At 45.6% G+C, this 16,320-nt stretch overlaps 1 protein-coding gene across 2 annotated transcripts in view; it reads right to left on the bottom strand.

Annotated features, from left to right (window-relative positions):
• The window catches only part of LOC142580193 (protein arginine N-methyltransferase 1-like), a 192,253-nt gene extending 180,764 nt beyond the window's left edge, over positions 1-11,489 (bottom strand). The window contains exon 1 of one of the 2 annotated variants that reach the window (XM_075691072.1): positions 11,383-11,489. In XM_075691072.1, coding sequence (XP_075547187.1) covers positions 11,383-11,409 — 27 coding nt within the window. In that variant the 5' untranslated portion in view covers positions 11,410-11,489. The remainder of the gene's footprint in view (positions 1-11,382) is intronic. The other variant, XM_075691073.1, reaches the window with a different exon arrangement.
• Positions 11,490-16,320: the final 4,831 nt, after the last annotated feature.

Here is a 16,320-nt window from a genome sequence, read left to right as displayed (position 1 = left end):
CGTCCAGAGGATTACAAGTTCAACGCCGACTTACTGAAGTCATGTGAAGTGCCTTTCAAAGCAGGCCGCCGTCGTAGTAGTACACAACGACGCCAGCAGCGCAAGCCCTCAGCAGCAGGTCACGTTCATCAGTGCTTAAATCGCTGAAGTCGAGCCCAGCATCGTGAGCCAATGTGTTGTTGTCACGGTCGTCCATTGCAACGAGCGTCGAAGTTGACGTCATAAAATAGTGAACCAGCTTATCGTCTCGCACTTTGCCTTCCACTAGCCACCATAGTTCCACTTTCGCGCTGCTGTCGGCTCTGTCTTGGCTCTGTTTCTGGCCGCACGTTTGCGTTTTGCGCAGAAAAGCCGTAGCACCGTCATCGGGCGCCGTTTTACTCACCGAAGGCGCTACGTCACTATGAGACCATGACATCACCACTCCTCGATCGGAGGGTGGGCGATTTGAACTGTGCTAGAGATACGTGGACGCTTCAGAATGCATTTTCTCACTTTAGGTCTCTTCTTCGCACGAAACAAGCGTTTCGAGGTTTCTGGGATGGTATTTCAACAGTCCACGTTGACTTAATAATAACCTTTAGTGTCCCTTTAAGTCTCGGAACAACCCTGTCAAATGTATTACATAAAGGGCGAGTTACACAAAAAAAGATGTCAGAAAAGCCACCCTTTTTATCAGAAAATGCTTAACCCTCTCTGGCCCAATCTTTTTTAATGAAGTGAACATCTTATCAACGACATCAGGGAAAAATAAATAATGTCCACTGAAGTTTTGCCAATAAGTTTTTCGCACTGTTAAAAACTCAAATGTGTTGTAAGCGGCATGTGTTTTTCTTCAGACTTGGAACTTCACAATCATAATGGTTTAAAATATGGCCACAGATTATTTAAAGACCATTTTAGTGCTGCCCAAGGCAAGCTATATGCATTAGGCTCTAAAAATAAGAATACGGAGGCCAATACTCAGCCCGATGCCACACATGAAAATTAGTGAATTTTCAGGGAGAGCCTGACTATATCTTCAGCACAAATTAATGTCATTAGCACTGCTGACACATTTCTGAATATAGTTGTTTTCCTTGATGTTGAATATTTTCTGCATAGCATTATTGTTACTGGAACCATTAGACCAGAAAGCGTTGAAAAAACCTAAAGTTCCAGCACTGGCTAGCTGTGGCCTCACTAATTTCGATGATCGGCGCAGTTAATTCTTGGTAAACGTGAACTATGCTGTATTCTCGAATATGAGAAAACACATTGACATATGCAACATCACCGAATGTACTGGTGCTGGGGTTGACAAAAATAGAGGACCTGATCACTCAAAACTTACTTAGAGTGTGTGTACATTAGGGACGCAAACAGTTCCATAAAATGCGCACTGTACGCCGTTTATGTGTTTGCTTATTTCCACACCCATTAGGAAATTGCACGTGCCTTCAAGGTCTGATCAGTCTTGTATTTTGCAAGCCATCTCAACAATCGACTTGTACCTTTACATTCTGTATACAGTGACACCCACAAGAGTACAGATAATCCAGGAGTGCAGATTATTGGGCTAGTTGGTTCGTTGCATCAATTGAAGTCATAGCGCTGGATTGACAGGGACATGAAAGATGACAGGATGTGCCCTATCTATCAACTGAATTTACACGCCGCGGTTGCCCAGTGGCTATGGTGTTGGGCTGCTGAGCACAAGACTTTGCTCAGCAGTGGTGGTGACGAAAACAGTCAGCTCGTGACTAACCCCTATCGACTGACTTCACAGATTACTGCCCAAGTGTGGTTACCGATCGGCGCCTGCTGCCCCGTTCACTTCTTCAACGCCGTATCAAGAATCCGGGAGCCGTATCAAGAATCGACAGTGCCCCCAACAAGACCTACGTCACTGAGACGCTTCTACAAAAGGCGCTATCCAGACACCGGAGGACCATTTGCTCAGCGGTGGTGGCGACGAAAACAGTCAGCTCGTGACTAACCCCTATCGACTGACTTCGCAGGTAAGTGTGCACTGTATCTACACCTCACTAATGTTGAATTCCAATGGCGGAGTCGGAGCAGCCGACGGACTCCGCGAGCGAGCACTCGACTCTGGCGCAGAGCAACGCTTCTGGATCCGCGAGTGGAACACAACCTGCGCCGCCGGAGCAAGGCGGAAACGGAAGTTCTATCACAGAGTTACCCAGGATACCTTGCATGTTGTCATTTCCTTCCGCTGTTTGCTCCCAGCACCGCCGCACCGGTCACTTCTCTTCAGCGCCGTTCACCTGTTGTTTTCTTTAAAAGTGCGGAATGGATATCTCGCCAAGCGTGCAGCATCTTTTGCTTCCTCGCGAGTCGTGACCGGTGGCGCCTCCCAGCAGACAAACGTGGTAACGGAAATACGTCCCGCAGAGTTCCGGTCCACTCCGCCGATTTTGGCGGAGCATCTTTTTCTGCTCCACAGAGTGACTCCCGCTCTGAATCCCCTCCGACTCTCTCATTGGAACACCTTACTCCCGCCCTCACTCTGCCATTGGAACAAACTTGCTCCGAAACGAGCAGAAAAACTTGCTCTGACTCCGCCATTGGAATTCAACATAAGATTGTCGTCCGCCACTGCCACCGCCGCTGTTGCAACAGCTTCCTGTTGGCGATCATTGTAGCTTCCTTGCAACAACCACTGTTACCGTGAGCCTTTGATTTTTGCTCTGTTCGATATGGCCGAGTCCGATGCCTGCCTAGTTTGTTTTGAGCCACTCCTAGATAGTGGCACATATCCAACCTGCTCAGAATGCAAATATGGCTATCACCTGGGAGCATGCTCGGGTGTGAGCAAGAATAAACCATGGAAGTGCCAGACATGCCTTGTTTTGGCGGCCCGAAGGGCACGTGGTGAAAAGAGCCACACCGGCGAGCATAAATTGGCCTACGAGAAAATACTTATTGAAATTAATAAGGAGCTGACCCAAATACCTGACATACAAAGCAAGGTAGATTCACCAATGGTATTAAAAAATACAGTGGACAAATTGGAGCTGTCTGCTCAGCATTTGTCTGATCAATATGATTCGGTGCTTGCTGAAATGCAAAAGCAATCAACTGAAATAGCCGCCCTTAAAGAAAGGGCAGATTACATCGGGACATCCAACACCAGCATGAACGTTCTTGAGTTGCAAAAGCAAGTCAATGCCCTAGAGCAATACAGCAGGCGACAAAATATTGAAATCCATGGCTTACCTGTCACCCAGAATAAAAGTTTGCTCGGGAAGCTGAATAATTTAGCAACTAAGCTTACCCTTCCAGGATTGACTAGCTCCGAAGTCGAAGGCGTGCATAGACTGCCGCCAAAAGCTGGCAACATTCCTGCCGTGCTCGTCCGTTTCACATCACGTGTCACACGTGATCAATGTATGGCTAAGAAAGCCGAATTAAAAACCGCTAATTCTGGCGTGTATTTCCTTGACAATCTGACGCCACAGAACAAGAAACTTCTCTGGCTAATGAAAGCAAAAGCTGAGGAGCATCATTAGCAGTTCGCGTGGTACAAAAATGGCAAGTTTTTTGTGCGCAAGGTGCCTGGTGATCGAGCACTGCGCATCAACAGTGAAAGTGACCTTGATAAGGTTGGCTGAATGGCTTCTTTTCTTTCATCCTTTGCGTTATTTAAATTGCTAGTGTTACTGCTATGGCTATCTTACATGAAGCCATATAGCATGATGCTGAATCTTTTAAATCTCTTGTGCAGTGCCCCTCTTTTAAGAAGCAGGACAGCATGTCGATTTTCCACTTAAACATACGCAATCTAAGAAATAAACAACCTGATGTGCTGCTTGACTCATTAGATCATACGTTTCATTTTTTGGCCTTCACTGAGACCTGGTACTCATGTGCGTTCGATGTAGTATTTTTCGAAGGATACAAGCATGAAGGTGTGAATAGACCGAATCGCAGGGGTGGTGGAGTGTCACTATATATCAAAGAAGACATCTTATATAAGGTGGTTCCTGAATTTTGTTGTGTTTGCGCACATTATGAATCTGTTGCTGTTCATTGTGTAACATCTCTGATTGCCTCAGTGTATCGCCCCCCATCAGCGGATACTCGAGAATTTTTTGGATTTATAACTACCGTTTTTGAATATGCATCCTTAATAAATTTGCATATTGTCCTTGGTGATTTTAATATTGATCTGTTATTCAGTGGTGGTCCAGCCAGTTTAGGATTTGGAGCAATTTTTGGAGCAGGAAAATTGTCATTCTGGAGCAGTTATGGAGCAGAAAAATTTGTCTTTTTGGAGCATTTGGAGTAGTACGGCAGTAATCTGTAGCCATTTGGCAAAGCTTGTTATTACTGTGCAATCAGTAAGTGAAGAGTGACACAAGACACAAAGCCAACGGCAGCACAAAATTACGAATGCGGCAGAACGATTTGCGCCGTTATGCGTGCACAAGACAAAAAGTGATGGCCAATGTCCTATGTGCATTCCAAATGACCGATGTGCTTTGATTGACTTTACCGCACCGCACAAAATGTGTATTAGTATGCCTAAAACAATGCTAGAAGCTTTACAAGACTATGCGTATATGAACAGTGCCAAAATGAGTACCGTTGTGCACCATGTCGCAAAGATGGTACACTCGCTTTCGTTGCGAGGCAGATTGTCGCCTTCCCGTGTGTCGTGTGGCATCCGCAAATAAGTATCAGTCGATTCAGCGCAAAACCGTAATTTTTCTCACCTATACCCGACTGACCATTCGTAGCGCTACCGATTAGGCCCAACTAGGCCGAGGCAGTGTGCCAAGGCGAAAATTGGCTGTTAGCCAATTTGACCGGCAAGCTTTCCACTAGTCATCACGGAAAGCTTGCCGCTAATATATTCGTATGAGTGGCTAACCGGCGATCGGTTCCGAGATCATGTAGTACATGTTTTTGACAACTGTCGAAGCCGGCAGCTACTGCAATCGCGCATAGAAGCTTGCAGATTGGCAGAAGGTTCCGAACTGCATGTGCAAACGCATGAATCCGCGTGCATGAACACGTATATGATACGATCTCCGTGCCTTCTAGTGGCTAATTGGCCCTATACCTTCGCACATGAGCGCTGCTTTCGTCGCCGTTCCCTTTGTCGGCGTCGGGTATAAGAATTGTTTCGATTAGAGTTGATGACCGGGACGACCCCTGTACCAATACAGGCGTGCCTCATAATCAGATTGTGGTTCAGCCACGTAACTGTTTCTGTCCCGGACTTTCCTGTCCTGAAACCATCCGAGTGCCCCGGTTAGGCTACGTGCAATGCATCGGCCTCAGCCGAATATTTCATTTAATATGCAAAAACAGAGAAGCAAATAATTGAGTCGCGAAATGAATTATTTGAATGTTAAATTTATTCGTATAGTTGATTCGTAACGTCCGATTTTCGCACTCCCTAGAGGCCGTGAAAACGTCCGAAAAACGAATCTGCCTTTTACTGCCCCCAAGGGCTCAAATCACCACATAAACGTTCGAAATAGCTCTGAAGGCCTGAAAGTACAGTTACTAGGCTTATCGGTGCTCGCACTGTGACAGAGAAGCGAGTGCACGGATGTGTAATTAAGGAATACAGTACATACTGCGTGCCGTGATAATTGCCCCTTCCACTTTTGCAATGCTTCACCGCAACAATATTTCGCGTACGCTTCACTGCATAACACTGCTGTATTAAGAAGAAGCTGACTTTCAGAAGCCGGCATTATTTAAACGCGTCGTGCTTTCCGAGCTTCGAAGCCGTGGGGGAGGATTACAAAGACGGAGTCGGCGCGATTGCTAACATCGACAAGTTGCTTTAATAAAAAACAAGGCACCGAACAGCAAGAAGCTTGGTTGCGGACGTCGAAGTAGCTGTAGGCCTAGCTGCGGTGGCCTAGCGCAGCGTTGCCGCGGCAGTGGGCGGCGGCCAGTGGATCTGCGTGCGCGAGCGCCTGTTCTAAACGGCGAGATAATAAAAATGGCGGCGGAGGTGGCTTCGATTAATGCCGTTTCGGATCTACGATCATGGAAAAAGTCCGGAAAATGGGACGGCGAAGAGTTTTTGCATCAGAAATTTGAGACATTCTTATACATTGATTGTGCGGTACCATGGCAGTGGCGCGAAGGCGTCCGATCATTGGGCATGTCCGAAAAGTCGGGCGTCCGGAAAATCGTTCGTTGACTGTAGTCGCAAACCCCACTGAAAACATTGCATTGCCGCAAAATACCGCACTTTTGCGCAGTTGGCGCAAATGGCACTTGAGTGGGCGCAGCCAGGAGCAGGCAAGTCGAATTGTAGCAGAATGGCGCAGTTGGACCACCACTGGTTATTACTTAGCCCAGATAGTAGACAATTTTTAGATATCGTTGAGTCATTCTCGTGCACAAACTTAATAAGATTACCTACCAGAATAACAACTGTAAGTGAAACTCTACTAGACCTATGTATAACTAACCATGATAGAAATGACGTCAATGCTTTTGTGCTAACAACTGATCTGAGCTATCATTTATCAGTGTTTTGTTTTTTCCCTGCGATAAAGAAAGAAAAACATGATGTTAACGATGCTCCTGTTGCATATCGCTCATTCAATACCAATGCCTTGTCGACATTTCATACTAGTATTGAAAGCATCGACTGGAGTGATCTGTACAGTGACCAAAACCCTAACGTATCGTATGATCTGTTCCTACAACATGTAAGGAACTGCTATGATGCTGCCTTCCCACTGCAACACTACAAAAGGCACAGCAAGTCCAGGAAACCATGGATTAACAGAGATCTTTACAATAGAATTAGAGAACGAGATAAACTATACCGTAACTTCATTAGACTAAGAGACATATCTCTATTACATGAATACAAAAAAGTTCGCAACAAATTAAACTCAGATTTGAAGAGAGCTTGTATTCAATATTATCAGGCAAGGCTTGCTGGGGTCTGCTGTAATCCCAGGAAAGCGGCATGTCTGCTCATAGGGAAAACAAAGGCTAGCCTTCCTATGACACTAACTATTGACGGCGTTGAATTCACTGAAGCCAACCTAGCAGACAAATTCAATAATCATTTCCTAACTTCTGGTGCAGCAGGTCAGGCAAATAATACAACAAATGACTGTGAACAATAGATTTCTTCTTCCTGCGCACAATCTATTTTCTTGACTCCATGTAGTAAATTAAAAATAGTTACATACCTGAAATCGTTAAATAAAAATACTGCCGCTGGCTATGATGACATTAAGGCTGAGCCAATTAAACATGTTGCTGAATTACTATATGGCCCACTTCAGCACATCTGCAATCAAGCTTCCCCACGGTACTTTTCCTGAAGGCATGAAGATAGCCAGAGTAGTAGTCATTCACAAAGGTGGTTCTCATAATGACTTGCATAACTATTGGCCTATATCTGTGCTACCTTTATTTTCTAAAGTGTTAGAATATACATTAAAATCACCATTATTGAAGTTTATTGGCAACCACCAAATGCTTTCCAAGCAGCAATTTGGCTTCTGTGAAAAGAAATCAACCGAAACGGCGCTCTTAGATATTAAAGAAAAATTAGTTATAATATTGATAATAAGCAATACATTCTTGGTTTATTTCTAGACTTTAAAAAGGCGCTCGATTCTATTAAGCATCCCATTTTGTTTCCCAAACTCCCTCACTACGGTGTTAGAGGTTTGGTATTAAATCTGATACGCAGTTATCTATCCAACAGGGTGCAATTTACTAGCCTAAATGGTTACCGTTCCCAATTACAGCCGATAAAATATGGCATACCGCAAGGCTCTATCCTTGGACCATTATTCTTTATATAAATGATCTTGTGAACATACCGCGAACTCCTGACATAGTTCTCTATGCAGACGACACAAGTATTTTTTTTACAGGTAAGCACTTATTTGAACTTGAAAAGGCCGCTAATAGATGGTTAACTAATTTATCAAACTGGTTGCATTGTAATCCACTTCAATTAAATGTACAAAAGACTGAGTATATTATTTTCAAAAGCCGTAATAAGCCTGATGACTATAGTACCTGTATTATATTTAAAAATTGTGCTATTGAACGGGTTTCTACTTATGTGTCGTCTTTGAAGAAAACTTGGGCTAGACACCACATGTAAACAAGATACATGCAAATATGTGCAGGTCAATTTCTATATTGTATAATACCAGAACCTTGGTGACCAAATGGTTAAAACTGCAGCTATACTATGCCCTTGTTCATTCACATATACACTATTGTCTACTAATCTGGGGTACAACTACTAAGACAAATTTAGATAGAATTATAATCCTACAAAAAAGAGCTGTGCGTTGCATCAAAAACCTTCAATGTAGTGATCACACTGGACCATACTTTTCCAAGCTGAACATACTCACAATATATCGTCTATTCCAACTAAGGCTTGCTATGTATACACATAGGGAAATTCTGCATGGCCCAAATACCCTGTCCACATTTTTGTCATCCGACAACTCACAATATCACCTTAGGCATAACAGACTGAGACCACCTATGTTTAAAACCAAATATGGTACTCATACGCTCGCCTACCAAGTACCTCACTTCCTCAATAATAATCCAGAAATCGCTACTATGATTCAGGAATGCAGATCTCCTTATAGTCTAAAGAAAAAGGTTAGGAATTATCTTATGCTAAGTTCCTAATGGTACTTAACTGTCCTTGCGGTCTCGATAACTCTTGTTTTTATTTTAGTCATTTTTTTCTCCTATTTGCTATATAATGTTTTGTAACACACGTTTATTATTTACTAGTTTATATTTCCATATTCTCATGCATTACTGATGATATATTATGTATAAAGTGTAACAATCCTACTTCTTTGTATACTTGATTGCTTGCCGCATACATTTTGCTCTTTTTCTTGTTTCTACATTGTTCCACTTTATTTTCATGATGTTCCACCACCTGAGCAATGTACGGGTAGGGGGGCCTTTGTCAGGCAGTTGCATTTGCCTTTAGCCCCTACATCCCAGACAATGTATTGTCTAAATAAAGCATTCATTCATTCATTCATTCAAGGTCGCGGGACCGAATCCCGGCCACGGCGGCCGCATTTCGATGGGGGTGAAATGCGAAAACGCCTGTGTGTAGATTTAGGTGCATGTTAAAGAACCCCAGGTGGTCGAAATTTCCGGAGTCCTCCACTACGGCGTGCCTCATAATCAGAAAGTGGTTTTGGCACGTAAAACCCCACAATTGTTTTTTTTTTTTTTCAACTGAATTTTATTTCAGAAAAGCATGGTATGTATACCAGCTCACACAAGTCAAAATCATCGCACATGCAACCTAGCATTTTCCAGATAGGTCATTTCCTTTCTGCTCAGAGAGATTGACGGGGAGCTGACGCAGTTTGCACATTCTTTTTCAATCAAGCTTGCTTCTACAATCTCCCTTGTATCTTTATCTGCATTTCTAAACGCAACTATACGATCATTAAACAGTGGTTTACACCTGCAATCATCACAATTTGACATAAAAATTGTAACAGCCCCACAAACTACCTTTGTTTTGTGAATGCGCTCCGCAAATCATGCCCCCACCGGATGACTGCAAGTTTTTTTAGACAGAAAGAGCGGCTACCGGAAGCAGGCTACTCTATCCACGTACTTTTATCAGTGGCGAAAAATGCGCTGAAAAAACTAGCGGAACCGGGTAGGAAGCGAGAGCGCAGCCATGAAAGGAGGTGGTTGTACCGTACATGCATGGTATATCGCATGGTTTAAAGAAAGTGGCCCGAAAAGTGCAAGTGGACATCGTATTTTCAGCTCCACAAAAGCTGCCAAGCATATGTAAGGCCACCAATCCGCTGAGAAAGACGCGCCGAGGCTGCGCAAAGAACCATCGGGCACCGTTTGTGCACTGCGCACAAGGTGTCGTATATCCCTTCCCTTTCATGTGCGGCAAAGTATACGTAGGGCAGACAGGCAGATGCCTGAATGAAAGGCTAAGAGAACACAAATGAAAATTGAATTATCGAGATGGACATGTCTCCGTGCATTGTGATGATTGCGGGTGTAAACCACTGTTTAATGATTGTATAGTTGCGTTTAGAAATGCAAATAAAGATACAAGGGAGATTGTAGAAGCAAGCTTGATTGAAAAAGAAGGTGCAAACTGCGTCAGAGCTTCGTCGATCTCTCCGAGCAGAAAGGAAATGACTTATCTGGAAAATGCTGGGTTGCGCATTCGATGATTTTCAAGTGTGTGAGCCGGTATAAATACCATACTTTTCTGAAATAAAATTCAGTTGATAGCGCACGTTTTGTCGTCTTTCATGTCCCTGTCAATCCAGCGCTATGACTGCAATTGAGACAGATAATCCCCTGCCTGTAATCTGTTTTGTGCAAGTGAGAACAGTCCACCTCTACCCGTGGTTCTACATGCCTTGCGAAGTGCCAAAAGATTAAACAAGTCTCAAGGACACTTTAGCAAATGGGATGTCAGCTTGCAGCCAATTTTCCTGTCTCTTATTCGCGAATTCAAAAGGCACATAGATAATGTGCAAACATGGCAAGTGTGATGGAAAAAAGGCTGCCCTACAGTTTTACTACTGCTGTGCCTGTGGAAACAGTGACATGGGCAAATTGTCAACTCTTTGCAATTATACCTGAACTTGATAGAAACGTAAATTCTTAAGCTACTGTCCATAATGTTTTTAAGTGACAGATACGCGGCACGACCTGAGCACTTTACTGCAGCAAGCGTGCCTGGCGAGCCATTCCGCTGGCGCCATGAAATGACACAGCTAAGCCCACGCGTATTCGCCAGAACCTGGTTTGCTTTCCGCATGTCCGCCGCAACTACTGTAACCAGTGAGGCATTTATTTCTCTTTTTTTTTTTTTTTTTTTTTGCAGACAGCAGACGCACCGGCAAAAGCTTTAACAGTCGTCGCCGCCACGAAGAAGCAAGGCGCGGCCACCAAACGCCGTTGTTCAATCCTCTGCTGCACACGGAGAGGTAGCTGCACAACACAAATGCGCCGAGACAGGGCCATAGCGAAATGCCGGCTACAAGGCACCGGCAGCCAAACAAAGGAACAGCTCCGGCACTTGCGGTGACGGACCTCAGCTACAACACAGCAGCGGCAAATACTTGGTGGTGCCGATACAATTTCTTCGAGAACAAGCGCAGTTAAAAGGTGATTTGTGGATGCCGCTATGAAAGGATTCGAGACACGATCATTCATTCGCGCCGAGGCGCGTCGGTAGCCCCAAACTACGGCCCGCACCCACTACTAGCGGCAAAACATGGTAAATGATGAGAAGATAATGCCCCGTTATCCATGGCGTTGTCGGATGCTGAACCGCAGACGATAACATCACATTTGATATGTCATGCGAAGAGAGACAAAAGAGCGACTCACGTCCATTTGCTCCGCCATAGCGTCCATTTGCAGTAACGTTTCCCACGTGGTTTGCGCTACGAGGCGGCCGCCAGCTCCGCTAGCTGGCTTGCGCTTGATTTTGAGAAATGTTTCAGATGTTGCGCTTACATAAAAAGATAATATGTAAAAAATGTGCCCGTATTTTAAACAATTATTAAGTGTATAAAATATTTGTTTAGCCAAGAATAAGTGATGTCCAATGTCACGCTTCGTAAGGTGGCGCCCTCTGGAGCCAAAACGCTCAGGATATGGATAAACAAAGGGCATATGCATAGAGTTAGTAGGGCATATGGGCGTCTTGCGCTGGAGTTTGAGGTATAGTAGCGGCGCCTGGTGGCGGCGCAGGAAACGACATCACCCATGGGTCGTACCATAGAGTTTCCTACAAAAATTACTAGAGGGAACTCTGGCGCTAGTGTCTACGGGAGCTGCAATGGGAGCGGTTGTCCCAGCATGGGAATTATGGGAAGTACATGGATTTGCCTAAACTTCGTCTTTTTGGCTTCAAACCAGCTTCGTGACTTTGTAAACGCGTCATTTTCAACAGTGTATTGCGTAATAAAGAATTAAATAAACATCATTAAAATTGCCAGACTTCAGGATTCGAACACAGGGACTCTAGCGAAGACGCCTGATATTGAAACCATTAAGCCACGGACGCATGCATCGACACGCGAATGAAACGCCCTTGCGAATTAATTGATCGCGGGCATGCCAGTGCCTTGAGACGCTTGGCGCGTTTCGATTTGACCACCTGGACAAGCTCAATCCTTGCAATTAATAGCAATGGTACGCGTTCCCGGCGTCTTCTGCACTTTGAAGAATATAGATTGCGCTGAAATATACGACAATAAGATTTATATAGCGTAATAAACAAAGCCACAAAAACATCTGAATCCACGAGCACGAAGATCAGACAAATCCATGTACTTCCCATCATTCCCATGGTAGGACAACGACTGCAGCGCCAGAGTTCCCTCTAGTAATTTTTGTAGGAAACTCTATGGGTCGTACTAAAGGGCCCCTACATCCCTGCCCTACATCCACGCGCCACCGCCGCTTTCCTGGTCGGCGGCATAGAGTTTCTCACTACATTACCTAGAGGTAGGGTGGCTAGAATTGGGAGGTGTGAAGACCGCGGCGCCGCCGCCATTGCCTAGGTAGGCCCCGCTACGCGTTCCTCCCACTGGGGTAAAATTTGGCGCTTCCATCGGGGGCGCGGGTAGCGTGGCTAGCGCGGGGGCGCCGTGAGCCTGTCGGTCTCGTAGGCCACGGTGCAGTGCAAAGTAACTCTCGTGGTCGGTATAGTGCAGCTGTATTTTTCTCGTGTTTCCTATATTTCGATCGCTTCACAACACAGCGAATCTGAGTGGCACAGAATGTGATGACTTGAAGGTCAGAGTGCGTGAGTGCTTCAGGTCTTGGGGCAAGCTTCGAGCGCACGAGGAGCGTGGGGAGATTAAAATTGTCTCCGACGCTATCCTCCTGCTCTGGAGGCCACTGTCCGGCGGGCCTGGTGTTGCTTCGGCTCTGGCCTCACTCTGAAAGGAACTTCGGATTCTCCTGCAGCGACGCTGGGACGACTTGAGGGCCACAGCCTGAGCAGAGCTCAGGCTGTGGCCTGGAAATGGAAGTGTGGTGCAGCAGAAACATCCTACGTAAGCATCTTTCAAGGAAGAACACAACTCTCTTTTCCCTAATATATCCAGGTGATGGTAGCATAGGCGACTCACCAGGTGGAGTTCATGCACTGGCGAGGCAGTTTTACATAACCTTGTGTGCCTCTCCGGTTGCCTCTCCAGCTGTCTTTCCGTTTGCTTCACGAGCTGAGCCGCCACAAGCGTGCGACTCAGCCATAGATGAGGACGAGCTATTTTCGGCCTTCAAGTCTATGAAGCGTAATCTCAGTCCAGGATCCGATGGTCTGACAGTCGAATGTTATGTTAAATTTTGGACACTGTTAGTGAAGCCGTTCACATCACTGGTGAACAGGCTACTCGGTGAAGGGACTTTGTCAGCGTCTCAACGAGAGGGGCTAATCACTCTCCTTTGTAAGGAAGAGTCGAGGAGCTCCGATCTGAGAGCATGGCGTCGAATCACGCTTCTGAACTGCGATTATAAGCTCATAGCAAAGTGCCTGTGTGCGCGACTCACACCAGTGCTCAGCACTGTTTTGGGTCCATACCAGGCATGTAGTGTCCAGGGGCGCTCTATTCAGCTTCACGGTTTAGCAGTGAAGGACCTTCTCCTGGAGGGAAATACCAGGAAACTTCCCGGTATTCTTTGCTCCTTCGATCAGGAGAAGGCTTTCGACATCATGAGCCATAGGTACCTTTTCCGTGTTCTGGAAAAGGCTGGTTTTAGTGTGGGTTTTCGGCAGATGGTCCAAGCTTTGTATTCTCGACCGACTTCTGCTGCTGAAATACGGGACCGCGTCTCGGAGGGGGGGGGGGGGGGCCCCCCAAGCAACCTTGGCCAACTGCCGCAGCTTGGCCGATCGTCGGGAAATGATCGTCAAACGACTATATTGGCCAGCGAAGGTTGGCGAGAGGTCGGTATGACAACGGCCGCCGCCTTTACCGGCGGGCAGTCGGCAGAGGGCGTCTTGCCAACCTCTCTGTCAGACTGACTCCCGACCCGCCAGTTGGTTGCCGGCTCGGTACGATGGCAACGCGTCGGACCAACGCCCGAGGCCGATGAGTAGCATAATTTAATTTTTATATCAATTCCTGTCTGTCGGTCTATACTTATAAAATTCTCACTAGGGAAATTTATTATAGTTGAAGGTAATACATTGTTATGCTTACAGAATTTATACTTTTCGTGACTATTACATATACACAGCTGCATTATAGCGCAATGCGTTCAGAAACAGCGATATATGTGTGTGGGACCGTTTTCTGAAGCAATATGAAACTCGTCGAACGCGTAAATATGTGAATTAACCTGCCATGCTTCTTTAAGGGAAATTCTCGGGATGCTTGCAAGGATTAATTCTGTAAACATGCGGAATTTCACGTGGGCTATGGTATATATTATGAATTTTCGCTAATTCTTTTTTACTGTAATTTAAACACTAAACTTCTAGAAATATTTGGGGTTTAACAAAGCAAACGTCACTAAATTAAACTTGTACCTACCGCCCTAAACATGGCCTCCGAGATGCCATCATAGAGCGCCGACGAAGCTCTGGGGCGGAGCGCTGAAGCGGTTAGTGCGACCAGACATCGCATCGCTCTGTTAGCGCTGCCCTCGGCGCGCTGCCACATTCGCTGCACTGCTAGTTTTCCTCCTACTCCCTCCCACAAGCGTCTCCTCTCCACAAACGTCACCCCCCTCTTCCACCCGGACTCTCCGCCTCCGCGCCAAGAGCTGCAACACAGAGGCGCCTTCCCCACCCACTGCATTCAGCCACCACTAAAAAGAGACGCGTTTTACGATGCTTGGCATCTTTCTTTGCCTCCCTCAAGCTCCTTTTTGCATCAACTAATAGCGCTTTCACTCGTGTGAACGACAAGTGCACCAGAACATACGTATGCTCAGCCTGAAGTTAACTTATGCGAATTATTATAGACTGTGGAGCTAGGAGTCCTTGAATTCCGCTCAGCAGGCAGTACCGAGCGGTGATGCTTTCATTCCCAAACAGAAAAAACTAATGCAGGCCTTGCTCCACAGTGAATTTTTTCTATTTCATTTATCACGGCAAGACTATTCGTATCCTCCTCTTTTGGATATTTGACGTAAGGAAAGTGTCAGAAAACTAGTTAAACATCTATTTACTACAGCTGGCGCAGATATATTGTTTACTCAAAATGAATTGGTCCGATATGAATTCACAATTTAAAATTTCGGAAGAACATGCGCGACGAGGTGATAACACTGAACGCACGCTGAGCATTTGCCAAAAGGCGAACGCGAATTGTATTGAACCAAGAATAGAACTACGGTTAGGAAAATGCATATTATGTGGAAACCGCTGGAAACAAAAAAAAAAACAGTGGCGCAAGAAAAAAGAGGACTAGAAACAGAATGAGCCCTGTGTCCTCGTCTTTCACGCCATGATGTTTCCCATGAGCCAAATAGCCCAAGCAAACGTTATGCAACATACTAAGAATTAACTTCCCCTAATAAAAGTGCTGATGTCTTCATTTTGCAGGAGATGACTGGGGAGCGCCAGGGGTTTTCTGTTCCTGCTTTGCTACGGGACTGTGAAACGTAAATGCATCAATAGTATAACTTCGGTGTTGCACCTACAGCAACACAATCTCGAAATCTTCTCAGCCAATCTTTTCTTCCTTTTAGTAGAAATGATTTGGCTGCTACGACGGCGCAATTAATCTGCTACGGCACCGAGTCCCACTACCCATTCTCTAAATTTTTGTTTCTTCTTTCAAGAAATGGTTTGCCAAAGGCTCGAGGATCCCTTTTTACGAGTGCGTCCCAGCAAGACTTTCTCTGTTGCACGCTTCTGCAGCAGCACTTCGCGCTCGCCCAGGTTTTCTCGCATAGTTTCCGCGTGGGCGATTTTCAAATAGCAATGCAAGGTTTTCCCTCATGGTGCGGGCTGCCGATTTGACACTCGGCACGCCGCTTGCCGGTTTTCCATTTGGGCTGGCAAGCGCTCTGCTAGGCACTCATACATAACAGACAACTGTATCCTCGCAGTAAGCGCGTTTCTCTTCGGTGCAACAAAAAATACGTTCCTTCATAAAAAATCTAACACGTATGATTTCGGCTCATATGTATATCTACAGCACACCGACCTCTTAATGGAATAGTGCTTTATGTTCAGATTCATGATTTATCATTCGCTATGTGCCACTGGCTGCGCGCAATTCAGTCTAATCCTTCAGACTGAGCATGTGCCATCTTCTTCGGGTGATTCGTGACGGACGGCGCGGCGCTGCTCGAGACTGT

Source organism: Dermacentor variabilis, chromosome 4 (genome assembly GCF_050947875.1).
Source record: "Dermacentor variabilis isolate Ectoservices chromosome 4, ASM5094787v1, whole genome shotgun sequence".
Lineage (NCBI taxonomy): Eukaryota > Metazoa > Arthropoda > Arachnida > Ixodida > Ixodidae > Dermacentor > Dermacentor variabilis.
The sequence above is the reverse complement of the archived record's forward strand: the minus strand, read 5'-3'. Positions and strand labels throughout refer to the sequence as shown.